This window comes from Camelina sativa, chromosome 19 (assembly GCF_000633955.1).
Source record: "Camelina sativa cultivar DH55 chromosome 19, Cs, whole genome shotgun sequence".
NCBI classification, from domain to species: Eukaryota; Viridiplantae; Streptophyta; class Magnoliopsida; order Brassicales; family Brassicaceae; genus Camelina; species Camelina sativa.
This window is the reverse complement of record NC_025703.1, coordinates 7,375,054-7,392,438: the sequence shown is the minus strand read 5'-3', so window position 1 is coordinate 7,392,438 and position 17,385 is coordinate 7,375,054. Positions and strand designations below refer to the sequence as shown.

The following is a 17,385-nucleotide window of genomic DNA, read 5'->3' as shown; positions in this document are numbered from 1 at the left end:
CACTCCATTCTCTGTATCATCTTTTTCGCCATCGTAAACCACAGCTTCACCTTTCCGACGACGTTCCATCTCAGCCGTTTCCAAAGAACTTCTCACGTCCTGCAATTCAATTCATTCATTCATGGTTCTCCAATTAAATTCAACCCTGAAAACTCAAACCCATGACTCGTAAACTCATATAACTCTTATACCGCGAGATTGAATCGGAAAGGATACGCCGGCGCCAGTTGTTGAAGACTCGTACGACGCCTCAAAGAAACTCGCCTACTTAGCAGCCTACTTATCACCTAAGTTTCCAAGAAAATGTCAAAAAAGAGTAAGATTATAGAAAACTTTTTCCAAGAAAGAGTAAAAGAGTAATACCATATTTGCGTGTATTCCAAGGCAGTCCTGCTTCGACTCTGAGGTACTTGTACGGAGAAGACGACGCGAAGAGAGAGGGCGGGTTTCAAAGATTTTGAAAATTTTGATTTATGTTCCTCAATGGTAAAAAGTTAAACAATATACTATTTATACCCATATACTACTAACCTATAATTAATTAAAGTTGCATAAGGAATATAAATTACATTCGACGCTTTTTTCTTGGGATATTATGTTTTTTGAAACAGAACCAAACTAATTATTAAATATATATATATATATATATATATATATATATATATTTTAAGTTTGCATAAGTTATCAAGAACAAAATACACATATGTATATATAAATATCACAGATAAAATCATGGTGCACGTATGCGTAGAGATATCTATTGTCGATTGATAATGTATCCATTTAAGTATGCGTATACGAATACGATCTCTGCTTATGCAGCTTCTTAAGAAATACACCACTCTTAAAATTACCCATTAACCCTCCAGCAGTTTCATATTAAAAAATCAAGCGTAGCCACAATATCCGTACTCACATTTCACCCCGGATTTACACTTTTTGTTGCATTTACCACAATGCTTAGGGTTAAAGCCAACATTGGTGCATATGCCTCCGCAACATCTTTGTCCAAATCTACATTTGTGACCGCACCGTCCACAATTCTTCATATCACCTAAGATATTTCGACAATGCTTCTTGCAACAATACAACAAACTCGTCCCCTTGTCAGCCTTTACGCCGTTGCAAACGTTATAGCCTGCCACATGACATCTCATCCCTTTTCTGATATTTTTGTAGTGGCTAACTAGTAGTCGGGTTTTGGATGATATTGTTACATTCGAAAGTATTGTAGGACTTTCATCAAGAATGTAGAACTCTTGGTCTTCTACATTGGTAGCTTCTTCGGCTAAAACTGAATAAGAATTAGACGTTGCCGTTGCGAGGAAATAGAGGATTAAGGAGATGAGGGGAATGAGTTTAATGAAAGTACAAGGGATCTTAATGACCATTTAGCTTATAAGGTAAATAGTCGATTAAGTAGACGGAGAAAGTTTGGCTTTGGAACACACAATAAGAAAAAAGGAAGAGTGCTTTGGAACACACAATAAGAAAAAAGGAAGAGTGGAACACAGATGATGATGTCGTATTGGTATTTATATTGCCATAAGAAGATACATAATTCTAGATTTTATGAAAGTTTTCTTTTTTAAGTTCCTTAAATTAGGCAAAACAAGTGATTACTATCTATTTGTAACGGAAGGGAAAAAGGAAATTCACTGCAAAACCTTACTTACAAGAATCTTTAAGCTATTAAGCCTATTATCGTTATCATTACATCTTTTCTAGTTGTCATATGTTAACTTTACATTTTTGTTTGTTAGACATTTTTACTTAACATCATCTCTCTTTCTTTCTTTTGGTTACACATTTTTTACTTAACATCAACTCATCAGTTGTTTCTGTTAAACATCATATAACCATTTTCCGCATAACATGCCAAGTTCTTTAGACGGAACTCGGAAAAATGTTTCTAGTCTTCTGATTGAAGCATGGCTGATCTAAATTTTCGCAGTACTTTTGCGTCAAATGTAGTCGTGTTAACCAATAGTGTCCTCAGCTTTTCTTTTTTTGATTAGTTATATTATGGGGAAATATGGTCACGAAATCAACTCCACCCTTCTTTCTACTAAAACCAAAATATCACATTTTGTTCCAACTTAGTATTTTATATTTTCTTCTCTCACTTAGAAAATCATAGGACACTTTACTGTTATGCAGAGAACTTGAGAAGTCATGCAGTTCATGAGTTGTCTTACACCGAAACCTATGCAAACCTCGCACGTGTGAGGACGGTAGATGTGCCAGGAAACTCGGTAAGAGTCACATGTCCGTTACGCTTACTTGCAAAACCCGACTTAAGACACTCTAATGTTTCCCCTCAACGTGTCGTTTACTTCTCCCTTCTATACTGTTTGTGACAGTCATATCGCCACCGCAATTGCTCATTACTTATTTACTTTACTTGGAGCTTCACGTTGACTATAAACCAACGTTTAACCGTTGACCTCTGAAGATCCGGTGGAAACTGAAATTCCATTAATAATTTCTTAAACGTGGATACAATTTTGAATGTTTCATTATTATCAAAACAATACTATTTTTACTATGTTCATTGATTCAAGACTGTTATTACGCACATGACATCTTCTAAGCCTATATAATATATGCTATAGCTTCATGTTCTCTGAAAGATCAAGATATTCTATTTATATTAACATGTAAATAATTATTAGTAATAGTACTGTTGAGTAGTAGTAATTTGAGATATTCATACATAAGCATATCCATTAGCGGGTTCCGAAAACAATTAATGGGCCAAATCAGCCCAAATTGACCCGGAAACTATTTGCGTGATCGATAAAACCAAGCTTTATTATAAAGTAACATCAAGCTCGTATGTATTCAATGTTTGAGTGAGTAGATGATGCGAGAATGTTTGATTTGCATTTCGTTTGTTAATATTTGAACTTTTAAACTAACGAATCTAGGGGGCTCGTGGGGAAAAAGTCGACTGTGCATTAGGTTTTTTAACACGTTCTCATGTGTGGCTTCTCTGTTTCATTACATTTATTAGTCTTTTCTTGTGGAAAAAATATATCACTTTTATCGATTGTTTTTGTTGTGTTTGCTGTTTACATTGTGAATAAAAAGTTGGTGGGTGACACATGTGTTCCGGTCTTTGTTTTTGCACTGAACGATGAAAAAATTATCATCATCAAACATCTATCACAAAAGAAAGATCAGAATCATTTGTGTATGGATAGTCAAACTCTTCTATCATTCTTTTTGAGGTAGAGAATTTAGGTAAAATGGGAACATTTGGTTTGAATGATATGTGATGATAATTTAACCTAACTCGAAAATACATTGAATTTTACAGAATCTAACTACTTAATGATTATGACAAGAAAGCATTTGTTAGCCACTAATATAAGCATCGTTAGCTTACCTTAAAAAGTTTAAATTTTCTTCTTTTTTTTTCAGTTAATGGTGGGTGAAAGGTTATTTAATAGTTAATCATATACATTTGAAGTAGTACGAATATATTCTTAAGCACATTAATAACCCCAAAAAGGTAAAAAGAAAGAAAGTGGGAAAACAACTATGGGTTAGGCAATTAACAAAAATAAATAAAACTATGGGTTAGGCACTTAGGCGGTAATTAAAGATTCATCATCTTCTTTAATATTCTATCATTTACAGTTTGTTTATCGCATTCATAGATAATACTAATTAATAGTCTTTGCGATCACTATCTTATTATTGCGATTGACTTTCAAACACAACTACGACAAAAAATATATGATTTTTCCTACATTAACCAAGAATATATCAATATGATCCCAATTTTTTTATTTCTCTTATGCCATGGGCAGTCCGCTAAATTCCAAGTACACATACATAGTCGTACGTACGAACCAATTAATTTAGCGAAATATATATATATATATATATATATATATATATATATATATATATCAGCTTAAAGAAGAACGATTTGTGACAAAGAAGAATAGGAAAAAAAAGAAGAGCAATTTTATAGCTAGTCACCAACGTAATTAGTTTAACTCAAGAATTCATTATGTAGATTAAAGAAGAGAAAAAGTTTTTTGGGAACAAAAGTTTGGACTGATGAAACCAAATCAGTCCATCGCAACATGTGTACTTCTACGAATTAAAGTGTAAACCAAACATGACATATACTATGGTTCTTATGGACATATCATATAATAATTGTTTAATCTATAGATAATTGGACCGGCCAATCCGAAGTTAATTAGAGTTAGTAGAAGTAGACTAATAGGAGTATTTGCCCGTTCAACTAGGAGCAATAAACCAATATCTGCCGTACAAGTGTCTCTATAGTCAGACGACTTTTAATTTTAAAATTTTGATCATTAGGGTTTGCGGCTCAATACATGCACGCCTATCGCATCTTTCTTTTTATAGTTTTCTTCGTTTCTTTTTAAAACCAGTCTTAAATTGAAACTTGTACAAAAAGATCTTTGTTAGTTTTAGGAAAGAAATATTGACTAGACTTATTCTAATCGAAAATGAAGTAAGAAAATTTCTCTGAATTTGTTGAACCAAAGTCTACTTCTGTGAACGAGTCATAACTCATAACGACATAAATAAATCTAATTCAAATAATTGTGTTGTATACATATATGTGTATATAGTTTCATACACGTAGTTAGCATTATTACGTATTCAAACTTCGACTAGTTCATTGTATATCTGGTTTATTGTATAATACCTCCAGTTTTTCTTGTGATTTATAAGTTATGGAAGTTTGTACTTTCTATAGAGGATTTGTATCGTGGTTTATCTACGTGATTTCTTTTTTTTTTTTTTCCTGAGAAAGTATGTAATATGGCACATATATATAGTCCACTGAGCCAAAGAATTCGAGGTTTCTTTATTTTATCATCACAAATGAAAATTTGATACGTCGATGTCACACACATCATATGTAAACACAATATAGCCAAGTGTACGAGTTTGATTGGTATTTAGAACATTTCATGGATATGAAAAAGCTATAGAAGACCGAGATACGATAGTACATATTTAGATGTGTATAGGTGTATGCATGCACAAAAACTCATAAAGATATGACTCTGATAATTTCACTTTAGCAGAAAAGGAGCAATATGATTTATTTATTTTCGAGAAAGCAATTATGTTGAACTGTACTAGTTTTTAAAACTAAAGTATCAAATATAATTTGTTGTTCGATAGGGTATGCAAGCATTTTCTTAATAGTCTGTAAAATTCTAGAATTCAATATCAATTTAGAGCCTAATAAAGACAAAGTTGCATAGCAATTTCTTCCTTTATACACTATGGCAGACAAATTCAAAGTAAGAAATTAAAAATTGCCTAATAAAAACATCTTTTGATTCCCTGGGCACAAATCCTCATGTCAACTTTTATTTGTCTATATATTTATTTCTAAAAACATTTAATAGTTTAAAATTTTTCTCATAAAGAAAGATTCCAATATTAAATAAAATAACCAATCCAACTTCTTTTTATAATCCCAAAACCTCAAGAAGAGAAGACCATTTTAATTTCATCTTCTCCTTCACTCAAAACTCACACAGAATCTTCCAATTCGAACAGACAAAGAGAAGAGCCATAGCCTAATGGAGTTATAGAGGAAACCATTAGAATCAAGAAGCTCCCCAAAAGGATAACATCAATGGAGATTTCAACAAACCCACCATCTTCTTCCTCATCATCAGCTTCATCTTCCATTGTCAATGGATCTTTACATCATCACATCGTAACTAGATCTGATCATTACCCAACAACTTTTGTTCAAGCAGACACATCTTCTTTCAAACAAGTCGTACAGATGCTCACGGGAACCTCTTCCCCGAGATCTCCAGACTCTTTACGTCCTCCGACGACTCCTTCAGGCAAGGGTAACTTCGTGATTCCACCGGTCAAAACCGTACAGCCGAAGAAACATTCTGGTGGCAACAAACTTTACGAGAGGAGATCGCACGGCGGATTTAACAACAACAACCTCATCAAGAACAGTCTCATGATTAACACACTCATGATCGGTGGTGGTGGCTCAGGCTCCGGGAGTCCAAGATTCTCGCCGAGGAATCAGGAGCTCTTGTCGCCTAGCTGTCTTGATTTCCCCAAGCTTGCACTTAACAGTCCCGTGACGCCGTTAAAGCAGGGGAACAGCGGAAACGACGGCGACCCTTTTGACAGGATGTCGCCATTATCTGAGGAAGAGAGAGCTATTGCTGACAAGGGCTATTACCTACACCAGTCTCCGATTTCAACTCCAAGAGAATCAGAGCCGCAGCTTCTGCCACTCTTTCCGGTGACTTCTCCGAGAGTATCGCCGGAGAAGTAGACTGAGAGACTGTTTATAAAAAAATTTACTGCGATTGTAATTTTCGCTTTTTTTTTTTTATAATAACTTTGCTCTGCTTTTAAATATCTTTATTACTTCTGCTTCAGCTTATTATTATTTTACTTACAATATAGTAGTAAAATGTGTTAATTAAGCTTTCAAATAAATAAACAAAGATAATGATAAGATTCAAATAAATAAACAAAGATAATGATAAGATTACAAGGAGTAACTTAAATTACACTACTACAATTTCAAAAGATAATTACATTTATTATAGATTAATGCATGGTTATAATTGCTATTTTCTAACGGAGTTACCGTTGAAGTTTGGATTAAGAGAGTAATTTATAATAATGTGCAAGGGATTTGTCTTTTGCCATTTTTGTTTTCGTCAACAGAGATTTGTCTTTTGCTATTTGACTGGGTTTATTCTTTGCATCATCTAAACTTATTAAAGTTATCATCACCTAATGGTTTTAATCATTATCTCTTTAAATTTCTTCGTCATCGATGATAAGTTTGATAACCTTGACAAGATTCTCTGTCCTTTAGCTGTTGAATTTACACTTTTTTCTGGTTATTTGATTTGAAAGTATGTCTGAATTTTGATATATACTGATTTAATCAAACCAAAAGAGATCGTCTCGAAGAACATTTCATGTAGCGATTCTGCTGATGATTTACTTATAAGTCAAAACCAAGACAACATTAGAATTTGAAACAAACGAGTTATAAAGAGAAAGTTTCACTTTATTTATTTATTAGTAGAAAGCAACGTGATAACAACGATGTTTATTGATTTGTTTAAGCTAGTTTTTAAAGTACATGTCAAGATTACAACACAAGGTCGCTGACCGGTAAACTTCACATATCTACCGAGAAACAAAGAAAGAATCCAGACACAACCCACAAAGCATTAAACTGTTCTTGTCTTAAGAGCTAAAACATGTCTTTACTTCTTTTTTTTGACTTGCATTTCTCAGAGCCGAGGAGATAGATTTTGTGTAGCTTTATTACGGTAATCATAAACTCCGACTCCTCGTTTTCTTCCTAACCTTCCAGCGTCAACGTATTGAACAAGAAGAGGACAAGGTGTGTACTTTGCGTCTCCAAGTCCCTGATGCAGAACTTTCAATACAGACAAGCACACGTCTAGACCGATTAAGTCCGCTAACTCCAAAGGACCCATTGGTTGGTTTGTGCCGTGTTTCATTCCGCTGTCAATGTCTTCCTTTGTAGCCACCCCTGTGTAAAGTGTGTGGAAGGCTTCATTGATCATCGGCATGAGGATCCTGTTCACCACGAATCCCGCGTAGTCTTGTGAGCAAACTGTTGTCTTGCCAAACCTGCAGGTATCAAGGATAGACGGTTAAAAATCTAAATCTACAGTGAGTAACTGAAGCAGCAATTTAGTTAGTTACACTGAGTAACCAAACCCCAAGAAACTTGTTACATGTAAAACTCTATTTCAAGGAAATACCGAACCTTTCAGCCAGGGCTTTTGTAGCAATAAACGTCTCTTCTGAGGTCTCCGCACCGCGAATGATCTCAACCAGTTTCATTACTGGAGGAGGGTTCATAAAGTGCATTCCAATGACCTATAGACGACATGGAACTAATGAACAACAGATAAGATGATTAATTTTAGTTAGAGGAAGTAAAAAATATAAACTTAAACCTGGCCAGGTCTTTTTGTAGCGGAGGCAAGACGAGTAATGGAGATAGAACTTGTATTAGAAGCTAAAATCGCAGAACTCTTTGCTAAACCATCTAGATCCTTGAACAACTTCCTCTTTATGTCTTCAGATTCCACAATGGCTTCAACGATGATATCAGCAGAAGACAAATCTTGAATGTTGGATGTGAAACGTAGACGACGCATAGCATCATCACCAACTTCCTGCAAAATACAAATCACTATTCTGGTCTTAATAATAGAGATTACCACAAGTATCGACCATTTCACTATTCCTAAATCCTGCAAAGTGTTCTGAAGTCTTTAACACTAGTAACACTATCATAAGAACACATTTAAAATAAAATAAAAATTATAGTGAAACTGACATAGGATAGTGAAGTATAGCCTAAGAACCAATATGCGTGACAGAGCAATCAAAGCAACACAGGACTGGCTATGAATTGGGTTATATTTGCTAACACGATGATCACTGAGTAACTGAGTTAGTTGGTTTGGTTCCGTGGAGAATGAAATACCAAGGAGTTCAAAAAAGTAAATCTTGCCTTGGAGATTAGACCTTTAGAGACGAAACGTTTGACGGATGAGGAGATAGCTGCGGTGGCTCGAGAGAGCGCCTGACGATCAGCGTCCATTAGCCAAACTTCGAGACCGTTCGTGGCGGCGAGTTGCGCAATTCCTGAGCCCATCTGTCCAGCACCCACTACTCCGACACACTTCATCTCCGCCATTTTCACTCTCTCTCTGCTTCTACGTGTCGCCGGCTATCGTAATCTCTTTGTACTTTCCCATATCCATCATCACAAGAGATGGATGACATTGCCAGCTAAGCTTCATAAGCTGGGCCTTAACAATAATGGGCCCCTAATGGCTATAACTGGGCCAAAAGATGAAAACGACGAAGTAACAATATAAGGATTTACTTGGGAACCGCTTTGAGCACGTGTCGAGACGTGAGACATTAACTGAGAAACGTGTCCTAAGTTTGTCCACGTCTCGCTGGCTTGGTACTCTTAAACATTCCACTGACTTCCGCAACCTTTGGATCTTCTTCGTTAACTACTTCTTAAGCAACTGCGAGATAATTTGGGAAAGCAACAGATTAATATCTAATCCAGAACTTAAAGAGGACAATTAATAATGGCGACTAGGTTTTTGGCGAAAAGACTCACGGCGGTGAAGGTTTCAAGTACTCCGGGGGGACATTTCTCCGGTTATGTTATCCGACAAGCTACAACCGGAATCAACTGCTTCTCAACCGGATTTAAGCAGGTACGTATGTCTATAAGGTTTATATAATTCATTCAGATTATTAATTATTGTTTTTCCAATATTTTTGGATACGAGTGTAACACTTTTTTAGTCAAGTATTTAATTGATACTAGGGCTGATAAATGAAGGATTTATTTCTATAGGGCACTACCCACTATGGTCAAGGCTCGAACAATGCAAACGACGATAAGTCCACGGCGAGTTACGTATCGGAAAAGGCAAAGGAAGGAGTGAAGAAAGCAACCGACGCAGCAATCAATGCCGGAGATAACATGAAGGATACGATGGAAGGTGCGTGGAAAGCGGCCAAGGAAACTGGTCAAAACATTAGCGATGCGGTCGCGGGCGATGATGATGATGATCACGGCAGGATTCAAGAGGATAAGGTGGCGGTGGAGTTGAAGGATGTGCAACAGCCTGTGGATACGACGGAGTATAGAGGTGTGGAGGATCTACATCAGCAGACTGGCGGCGAAGTTAACTCACCCTAAGCTAGTGTTTTGGGGTTTCTATCGTTTTTTTTTTTGGCATTGTTGTTGTTTCAATGAGAGGTTGCTCGTGGTTCAAGGTTTATGAATGGACCGTGGCTAGATTTCATTACTATTTGTTTTTTTTTATCTTTAGGTTGAACTAATGCAAAATAAACAACCGCTCCGAACTATTTTTATATAATAACTATCTTCTAAAAATTATGTATGCACAAACATAATCTCCTAGATATTTATCTCGTGAAATTAAGGAGAATAAATAATGAGGTGATTACATGCAAAAACTGATATAAGATAAGTGTGTAGATTGACGAATATCTACGGAGTTTGGTTGTGGGGTTGGGACTGAACACAGCTGGATCGCATAGTCCGTAGGGTATATCACATCGGCAATATTTAAAGCTTGTTTCGTTGAAAATTCCTGTAAATGGAGGGACAAATTCTCTCGGCTCAAAATCGCGCTCTAGCAGATCAGAACAAATCGTGTACTACTATTTACTAAAACAAGTAGTTCAGTTTCTTTGTCTGAAAACAATCTAGGTACTGTGAATCGTTATATATACACACACAAAATATGAACTGTTAACTATATCATTTGGTTTTGTTTACAAACCCTATCATGATTCAATCTGAGTTCTCTTTTTTTTCAGTTATTTATAACTATGATATATATTATCATATATATCTAGATTGTAGCATCTTTGACACAAATAAACAGAACTGATGCTCTTTGGTTCTGTAGGGGACAAGTGGAACCGAAAACGAGAGGAGGCATCTCTGATATTTGGTGTTAGTAGTGGCTTAAGGAAAGGTACATGCGTTTTGTTTCCTTACGTTAAGTGACAAATGCGAAAGCTACGAAAGTTGGCCAAGACTGGATAAATATATTCTCCACTTCCTCGATTATACAATAGCATCTTTTTTTTTTTTTTAGGTTCGCGTTTTGATTCTGTTTCTTTATTAGGACCGTACCAAAACTTGAAATTGGCACCGAGCAGAAGGAGACGAGCAGAAACTTATCATATTCTAAGGTTTGTTCACTTTGTGTTCTTTACACGATTTGAAGAGAATCACTTCTTGCCCACCCAAAAAAATATTATAGAACGAAAGCAAAATCAAATCCTTAAACTATAGCATATTTTTTTACTTTTAGGTTGCTAGAAACAATTTAATTTCAAATGAAGGAACGTGGAAAGGAGATGTGAGAAGAGAGGGACGAGATTTATTCTGTTACTGTAAAAACAAACCCAAAAGCTCATGTCATAGACTCAAGACATGAGTACAGTTTGGCATGTGAAACCTTTTATGACCTGTCTCTTTCACTACCCACTAATTTTAACTATTCCTCTTTCTTACACTGCTGTAATGTATAATTAAAAAAGTTACAAAAAAGAAAGAAAAAAAAGTTTTCACTATTTGAGTTGAAAAGAAAAAGGGAAGAAACAGAAGTGGTGATGATTGCATCTTACAGAGGGAACGCCCATACTTGTTATTATTCTCTTCTCCTATCAAAACAAAAACAAAGCAAGGTTAAAAAGTGAAGGATATTGTTACTTTTATGCATGGTTGTTATTATGCGGAGAAGATCTCTTTCGAGCAGCTAAACTTTAAACCTTAAACATCAAAGCTCTCTATCAAGAATTGTTCCAAGTGTCATATTGCATTGACTCCTTATAGCTAAAGTGACCTCACTGTTTACTTTTTAATCTCTGATTTTCCACTCCAACAAAATAGAATCTTTGCAGGTGATACTAATAAACACCCAACACCCGAAAGAAAAAAAAAAAGTGTAAAAGCATCAATTAAAATGCATTCCTATGCTATGGTCCAGAACAGACGATATTCATGCTGCCAGCATCAAATACAGAGACAAGCCAGTTAAACCAGATTACAAACCAGCATGTAATAAATAGTTTAAACTGAACATAACCATTTTACCTCTAATCCTGAGCTAACCTTAAATATCTATAGTCCAGATGGGTCCAACAATAGATGACCACTAGGGTTGCAGGAAGAGGAATCCAATAGTCTACATCGACAAAGGATGTCACCATTTATTAGGATCTTTGTCCGTTTCTAGAGGAGATATATTATAAAGTTAGATGAGAAGACCATGCGTAAATTATGATTTTCCAGCTCGTCTTCATTGTACTATATGTCTACAGTTGCACTGGTCAATAAGGATCATCTTAATTACCTAGAAGGACATCAATGTTCCAAACAAAAGGGTCCCCAGTTTCAATAAGAAATTCGAATTAAAAGTCAAATATTAAAGCGGAAGTACAATATACAGCTCCAATTTTGTACCAACTATTAAGTGCACCAGAAGAAACCAAAGCAGTTAGCAGAATTTTTTCACTTGTATAATTTCAAACTAAACCCCATTACTCTATTCTTCTTTTTTGGGGAGCAAACACATCACGTAATCATGTACTTATTCCACCAGAGAAGCATACAAGGACACAGTGGTCCATCTCCCGACTTTTCTCCCCTTTTTAAACACTTCAAAAAATTCATTATTCCAACCACAAGCCCATCCCTCAACATTACTAAGTCCTAACCAGACTTTCACTACCATTTCATAAGAATACAACTTTAAAGCTTTACCAGAAAATGGAGGGTCAGCGAACACAACGACGGGGTTACTTGAAAGACAAGGTTACAGTCTCCAACCTTGATGAAGAAGAAATGGAGAATGGTACGGATGGAGAAGAGGAAGATGGGGGAGTTGAAGACAAAAGGAAGCGTGTGATGGAGAGAGTTAGAGTACCTAGCACCGACCGTCTTCCATCTCGACTGTGCCAGGTCGATAGGTGCACTGCCAATTTGACTGAGGCCAAGCAGTATTACCGCAGACACAGAGTTTGTGAAGTTCATGCAAAGGCATCTGCTGCAACTGTTACAGGCGTCAGGCAACGCTTTTGTCAGCAATGCAGCAGGTACCATTCTTCCCTTCAATATTACTTTATAAAAATGATCAGGAAGAGGTTTGTTCTCAATTTTGATGGTTTTGGGGGTTTTGAGCAGGTTTCATGAGCTGCCAGAGTTTGATGAAGCTAAAAGAAGTTGCAGGAGGCGCTTAGCTGGACACAATGAGAGGAGGAGGAAGATTTCTGGTGACATATATGGAGAAGGGTCAGGCCGGAGAGGGTTTAGTAGCCAACTGGTCCAGACTCAAGAAAGAAACAGGATAGAGATGAAACTTCCTATGACCAACTCATCATTCAAGCGATCACAGATCAGATAAACGCTCCCTCTCTTCTGTCATCTACATATGCTCTATTCTGTTATCCAAATAATGACATCTAACCGTGTCAAGAAAAGCGAGTCAATGGTATCGAATCCTACACCAATATATAACTACATCCCTCTGGTTCCCGCTATGTTGTCCTGTAATGGATGTCTATCAGCAAATCTAAAAGACCTAGGCATACTCATGCGTCTAATAATGTTTAGTGATCGTGTTTCATGTATGTTTGAAGATACGATTATGATATGTTTTTTACTCTCAAACTCTTCACTTGATCATTTATATGAGTAAGGCTAATTGAAAAGGTCAAAATGAGAGAAAAAGACTAACCGAGAGCTAATGGTCACTGAAATTTCACGACAACGACCGAGATATCATCTGAGCTTTTCCTTGCAACAGCCTCTTCTGCGAGGTGCTTAGCTGCAGACTTGGCATCTTTAATCCCCTTAATCGAGTCAACCGCTTCTTGGTTTGACATGACCTATTGAATTTTGAAATAATCAGCGACCATACAAGTAAGTTGTTGGAAAATAGATAATGGTAGATCAAAAACCTTCCACAGTCCATCACTTGCTAGGATAAGAAACTCGGCATCATCGTTAATGATCTCCACCGTAACATATGGTTCCGAACTCAAATGCATCTTTAAACTCTTGTCACCAAATGCCCTTGCCACAGCTAGCTGACCATCAACTCGAGGAACATCCCCTGAAATAGGTTCAATACAAATAAAAACTCAAGCATAAACAACAACAAAATCATAACATATTTGCATAAATGTAACTGAATTATTTAGATACCAGGAAAGTTAGAAACGAATCCGCCTCTGTTCTCAATTTCTTCCTTCTCCAAATTGGGCTCATGATCAACAGAGAGTGGCTTTGCAACACCATCTTTGCAAATAACAGCTCGAGAGTCTCCAACATTAGCAACCACCAGCTTCTGGCCGTTGATCAATATCGCAGTCACAGCAGTAGAACCACCTTTCCCCAGATCAGCTGCTTTGTCTAGAATCGTCGTATCCGTGATATAATAAGCTTTCTTTATCGCTACCTCAGGCTCTTTCCAGAAATTAGGCTTCCCAATCATAAAAAAAAAAAAAACAAGAACAACATCAAAGTCCATAATACCTGACTTCCAAGAACAGTGTGTAGAGGGGAAAAAAACTCCCATTACCTCTTTCAAGATGTTCTCAAACAAATGGGAGCACAAGTAGTCAGGAATCTCGTGGCTAAGATGGCCATCGAAGATAGCAAACAAACCAAGCTCATTATCATCAACTTCCTTGAATTTGGCAACAACGTAATCCTCCATCTCGTGAAATGCTTTCCCTTTCACCAAATGAAAACCATGTGTGATCTGCTTTGACATCTTGCTCTTACCTTTCCCTGAATCTGCAGATGAAGCAGATGCACCTAACCCAACTTTCTCCTACACCAAAAGAAGGTACAATACAATCAAACAGCCAATTGTCACAACTGAGAGGTATCTTAGATTCCAACAAGTATATTATATATCTGAATCTAAAAGAACCAGTTCTACCAAATACCCGATCCGCATATTAAGTGGCCAAAAGCGATTGCTAAAGTAAAAATTGGGAGGAGATGAAATTAAAAACGATACCTTTACGGATTCTTTCATCTTGTGGAGAATATCTTTACCGGTCATGGTTCAAAGATAAAGAGACGATTTTATATAATATAAGAATCTGTATGTGTGATGTAATGAAGAACAGAAGAAAATGCCTACGAATCGAGAGAGAGAGAGAGAAAGAGTGAGGGAGAAGAAGAGAATGACACGAGCACGATGTTGCATGTCAGCTTCCACCGCCGCTTCCTTTGCGGCGATGACTGACGTCTTCGCGCCACCTAATGACTCTTCCTTCCTTTTTTTTATTAACAAACGGACAAAAATGTTGATAAACGGGCCTATTGAAGCCCATAACGATGATGGGCCTACTTCCGAATGTTGATTAAAGGCAATTAAATTATTTGTTATATAAGCAAATTCCATTTAAATAAGATAACCAATTAACCACTGTCCACTAGTTTAGTAAATGAGACATTAAATATGATTAGCACTGAGATTAATGATAGCTGTTTCCCTTAAGGTACGGGTCCTAAAGTGTAAAGCGACACTTGAAAATAGCCAATGGGAGACAAAAGCCATTGTGCGAATTCTTTGTCTTTTTAAATTTGTTGATATTACTAGGTTAGATCCGCGCGATGCCGCGGGATACTTTTTTATACATTCGAATAAATTTAATTATATAATTGGTTTAACTCTAATGTATGCTATGGTTTTTAAAAGCTATAGTGTATTAACAAGCCTGCAACAAAAGAAAGAAACTTAATTAAAAGTTATGTACAAAGCAAGAAGCTTCATGAATGTTTACCCAACAAATTCGATATCCTTTGGAATCATGAGTTAGAGGACACATATTCTCTTATCATTTAAGAGACTTCTCTTTAAATACAAAATAACAATGTAATTGTAAAAGTGAAATCAAATAATATCATGAGAAGAGCTTCTTCTCCAAGTTTTATTTTCATGTTTTTCTACAAGTTTTCACTCAAAACCCTACACAACAATCGATCAAGAGACAAAGGCTGAGAGTAGTAATTGAACAAAACAAAATTAATATACTTAGGGATTTTCACTTGGGGATCGTTTTTGTTACTTATAACAAAACTGACACGCTTCTTGTTGTGTTTGTGAACAAGTTTACCAATACAAAACATTGATCAATACACAAATGAATATAAAATCCATGATTCAAATGGCAAAGCATCAAAAACATCAATACAACAAACGAAGTTTATTTTTACCCATGTTCCACTCTTATTTTTACCAAGATCATAGAAGGTGTTTATATTTCCTTTGTTGATACACTCCTAATTAAGCTTTCAATCGTACTGCATAAAGTAGCTACCTTCTAATTCAATATCTTCACATTACACCCTGTGAAGAAACATAAAAATAAAAACATTATATCAAAGACAAAAACATTATATCTAAGGCAAAAGTAATAGCATATAGCAAATCATCAAACAACAACTACAACAAAACCTTCATTGAGCTATTTATTGATGATGGTCTTAAAGAGTTTGGTCATTAGAAAGCTCACACAAAGACATGGTCTCATTAACGTTTCTAACTACAAATGACTACACTATTTAAAAATCAACAATCTTACATGATCAAAAGAGATTAAAATCAGAAAACCAACTTAACCCAGTTTGATGCATAGGCGATATCTTCATGAACGATGGCTTTTGTCTACTGATTTTGCTTACCATAGGAGATTCTCGAATCTCTTCTTCTACTTTCACGACGAGAAGTCAGAATCGCTAAACCTTTGTCTTGTTAGAGTCAAAAACTTTTTTGAAAAAAAACCACTTAAGCATACAGAGGGCAAGAGATAGAGCCATGGATAACACAATGGTTTGTTCTTCTTCTTCACCGTGCTTCCGTGGATACTTCTCCACTGTTGATCAACTCTTCGTCATCACCAATTGATCAACCTCTGTTTTAACGAATCACCAAATTTAGGGTTTCCGCTGCACCACTGGAACTTGATTTTTTCAGTTTCTTATCATCATCCTCTGTTCCTCTTCTTTTTTATTCATGGTTCTGATCCCACACGCGTTGTGTGCTACATAGAACAAAAACATATAGACAAATTTGATGTAAAACTGAAACCACACTATAAGACAAATTTGTGGCAAAATGTACTATCGCGAAGCTAAATTAACGATAAAAACTGGGATGAGTCCACAACAAACTAACGCAGCGAAGCAATAAAATCAGAGTCAGAAGCAAAGCAAATCCGAAAACATCATCGAACCCCAAAAAACCAATCTCACAAGGCGAAAACCCCCAAAATCGAACAATCAAAATGCTCAACACTATGAGGGTTGAAATCCTTAAGCCAATCTAATCGAACTTCAACCAAGTCAGCACCCATATCTATTGAATCCGCCATCACTAGAGCACAGATCAAGCTCGGATATTTCACAATTTTTTTTCAGTTCTATATATATAGTTTCAAACTCAGAGAAGAACAAAATCTCAACATCAAAAGTCATAATCCAAAAGATAATTGAACATCAAAAAGGGAAAAAAGGAAGAAGAAATCACAAACATACACGTTGGAGGGTTCCATGCTTCGCCAGGCCCGTTGATCGGAAAACAAAACGGGGACCGGCACACTCCTGTTTGCAGGAAAAAGAACTCGACGGAGATTCTTGAATTTTCGTTTTCTCGATCCGTAGAAATAAATTATTGTGTCCCTCTTTGCAAAATTATAGATGATCTTAAACGTTATAATTTGATTGGTTAGCTATTTTTACTG

The 17,385-nt window shown here is 36.1% G+C and overlaps 6 protein-coding genes across 6 annotated transcripts; 3 read left to right on the top strand and 3 right to left on the bottom strand.

The window, feature by feature from the left end:
• Positions 526-1,537, bottom strand: LOC104765356 (protein GRIM REAPER-like). The gene has a single exon (XM_010489049.2). The coding sequence runs from the start codon at positions 1,389-1,391 to the stop codon at positions 888-890; it is 504 nt and encodes a 167-aa protein (XP_010487351.1). The 5' UTR covers positions 1,392-1,537; the 3' UTR covers positions 526-887.
• Positions 5,467-6,431, top strand: LOC104765355 (VQ motif-containing protein 19). Its single transcript, XM_010489048.2, has one exon. The coding sequence runs from the start codon at positions 5,648-5,650 to the stop codon at positions 6,320-6,322; it is 675 nt and encodes a 224-aa protein (XP_010487350.1). The 5' UTR covers positions 5,467-5,647; the 3' UTR covers positions 6,323-6,431.
• On the bottom strand, positions 7,103-8,838 carry LOC104765354 (3-hydroxybutyryl-CoA dehydrogenase). The gene is made up of 4 exons (XM_010489047.2): positions 8,567-8,838; positions 8,004-8,225; positions 7,811-7,923; positions 7,103-7,671 (listed from the first exon to the last, which is right to left on the bottom strand). Exons 1-4 carry the CDS (start codon positions 8,750-8,752, stop codon positions 7,305-7,307), a joined length of 888 nt encoding a protein of 295 aa, XP_010487349.1. The 5' UTR covers positions 8,753-8,838; the 3' UTR covers positions 7,103-7,304.
• Positions 9,057-9,954, top strand: LOC104765353. Its single transcript, XM_010489046.2, has 2 exons — positions 9,057-9,293; positions 9,437-9,954. The coding sequence occupies exons 1-2, from the start codon at positions 9,162-9,164 to the stop codon at positions 9,782-9,784; spliced, it is 480 nt and encodes a 159-aa protein (XP_010487348.1). The 5' UTR covers positions 9,057-9,161; the 3' UTR covers positions 9,785-9,954.
• LOC104765352 (probable protein phosphatase 2C 39) lies at positions 10,982-14,891 on the bottom strand. The gene is made up of 6 exons (XM_010489045.2): positions 14,655-14,891; positions 14,208-14,462; positions 13,832-14,108; positions 13,585-13,739; positions 13,362-13,512; positions 10,982-11,286 (listed from the first exon to the last, which is right to left on the bottom strand). The coding sequence occupies exons 1-5, from the start codon at positions 14,697-14,699 to the stop codon at positions 13,375-13,377; spliced, it is 870 nt and encodes a 289-aa protein (XP_010487347.1). The 5' UTR covers positions 14,700-14,891; the 3' UTR covers positions 10,982-11,286; positions 13,362-13,374.
• LOC104765351 (squamosa promoter-binding-like protein 5) lies at positions 11,294-13,351 on the top strand. The gene is made up of 2 exons (XM_010489044.2): positions 11,294-12,720; positions 12,809-13,351. The coding sequence occupies exons 1-2, from the start codon at positions 12,395-12,397 to the stop codon at positions 13,026-13,028; spliced, it is 546 nt and encodes a 181-aa protein (XP_010487346.1). The 5' UTR covers positions 11,294-12,394; the 3' UTR covers positions 13,029-13,351.

What these genes read in the sequence shown, in the direction of transcription:
- LOC104765356 (XM_010489049.2), bottom strand. Translation starts at nt 1,391, where the DNA reads ATGGTCATTAAGATCCCTTGTACTTTCATTAAACTCATTCCCCTCATC.
- LOC104765351 (XM_010489044.2), top strand. Translation starts at nt 12,395, where the DNA reads ATGGAGGGTCAGCGAACACAACGACGGGGTTACTTGAAAGACAAGGTT. An exon ending in TTTTGTCAGCAATGCAGCAG is followed by an intron (nt 12,721 to 12,808) that starts GTACCATTCTTC and finishes GGTTTTGAGCAG; the next exon opens with GTTTCATGAGCTGCCAGAGT.
- LOC104765352 (XM_010489045.2), bottom strand. Translation starts at nt 14,699, where the DNA reads ATGACCGGTAAAGATATTCTCCACAAGATGAAAGAATCCGTAAAG. An exon ending in ATTCGTTTCTAACTTTCCTG is followed by an intron (nt 13,740 to 13,831) that starts GTATCTAAATAA and finishes AACCTATTTCAG; the next exon opens with GGGATGTTCCTCGAGTTGAT. An exon ending in CAAGTGATGGACTGTGGAAG is followed by an intron (nt 13,513 to 13,584) that starts GTTTTTGATCTA and finishes AAAATTCAATAG; the next exon opens with GTCATGTCAAACCAAGAAGC.
- LOC104765355 (XM_010489048.2), top strand. Translation starts at nt 5,648, where the DNA reads ATGGAGATTTCAACAAACCCACCATCTTCTTCCTCATCATCAGCTTCA.
- LOC104765353 (XM_010489046.2), top strand. Translation starts at nt 9,162, where the DNA reads ATGGCGACTAGGTTTTTGGCGAAAAGACTCACGGCGGTGAAGGTTTCA. An exon ending in TCTCAACCGGATTTAAGCAG is followed by an intron (nt 9,294 to 9,436) that starts GTACGTATGTCT and finishes TTATTTCTATAG; the next exon opens with GGCACTACCCACTATGGTCA.
- LOC104765354 (XM_010489047.2), bottom strand. Translation starts at nt 8,752, where the DNA reads ATGGCGGAGATGAAGTGTGTCGGAGTAGTGGGTGCTGGACAGATGGGC. An exon ending in CTAAAGGTCTAATCTCCAAG is followed by an intron (nt 8,226 to 8,566) that starts GCAAGATTTACT and finishes TGTATTTTGCAG; the next exon opens with GAAGTTGGTGATGATGCTAT. An exon ending in CTACAAAAAGACCTGGCCAG is followed by an intron (nt 7,924 to 8,003) that starts GTTTAAGTTTAT and finishes TGTCGTCTATAG; the next exon opens with GTCATTGGAATGCACTTTAT.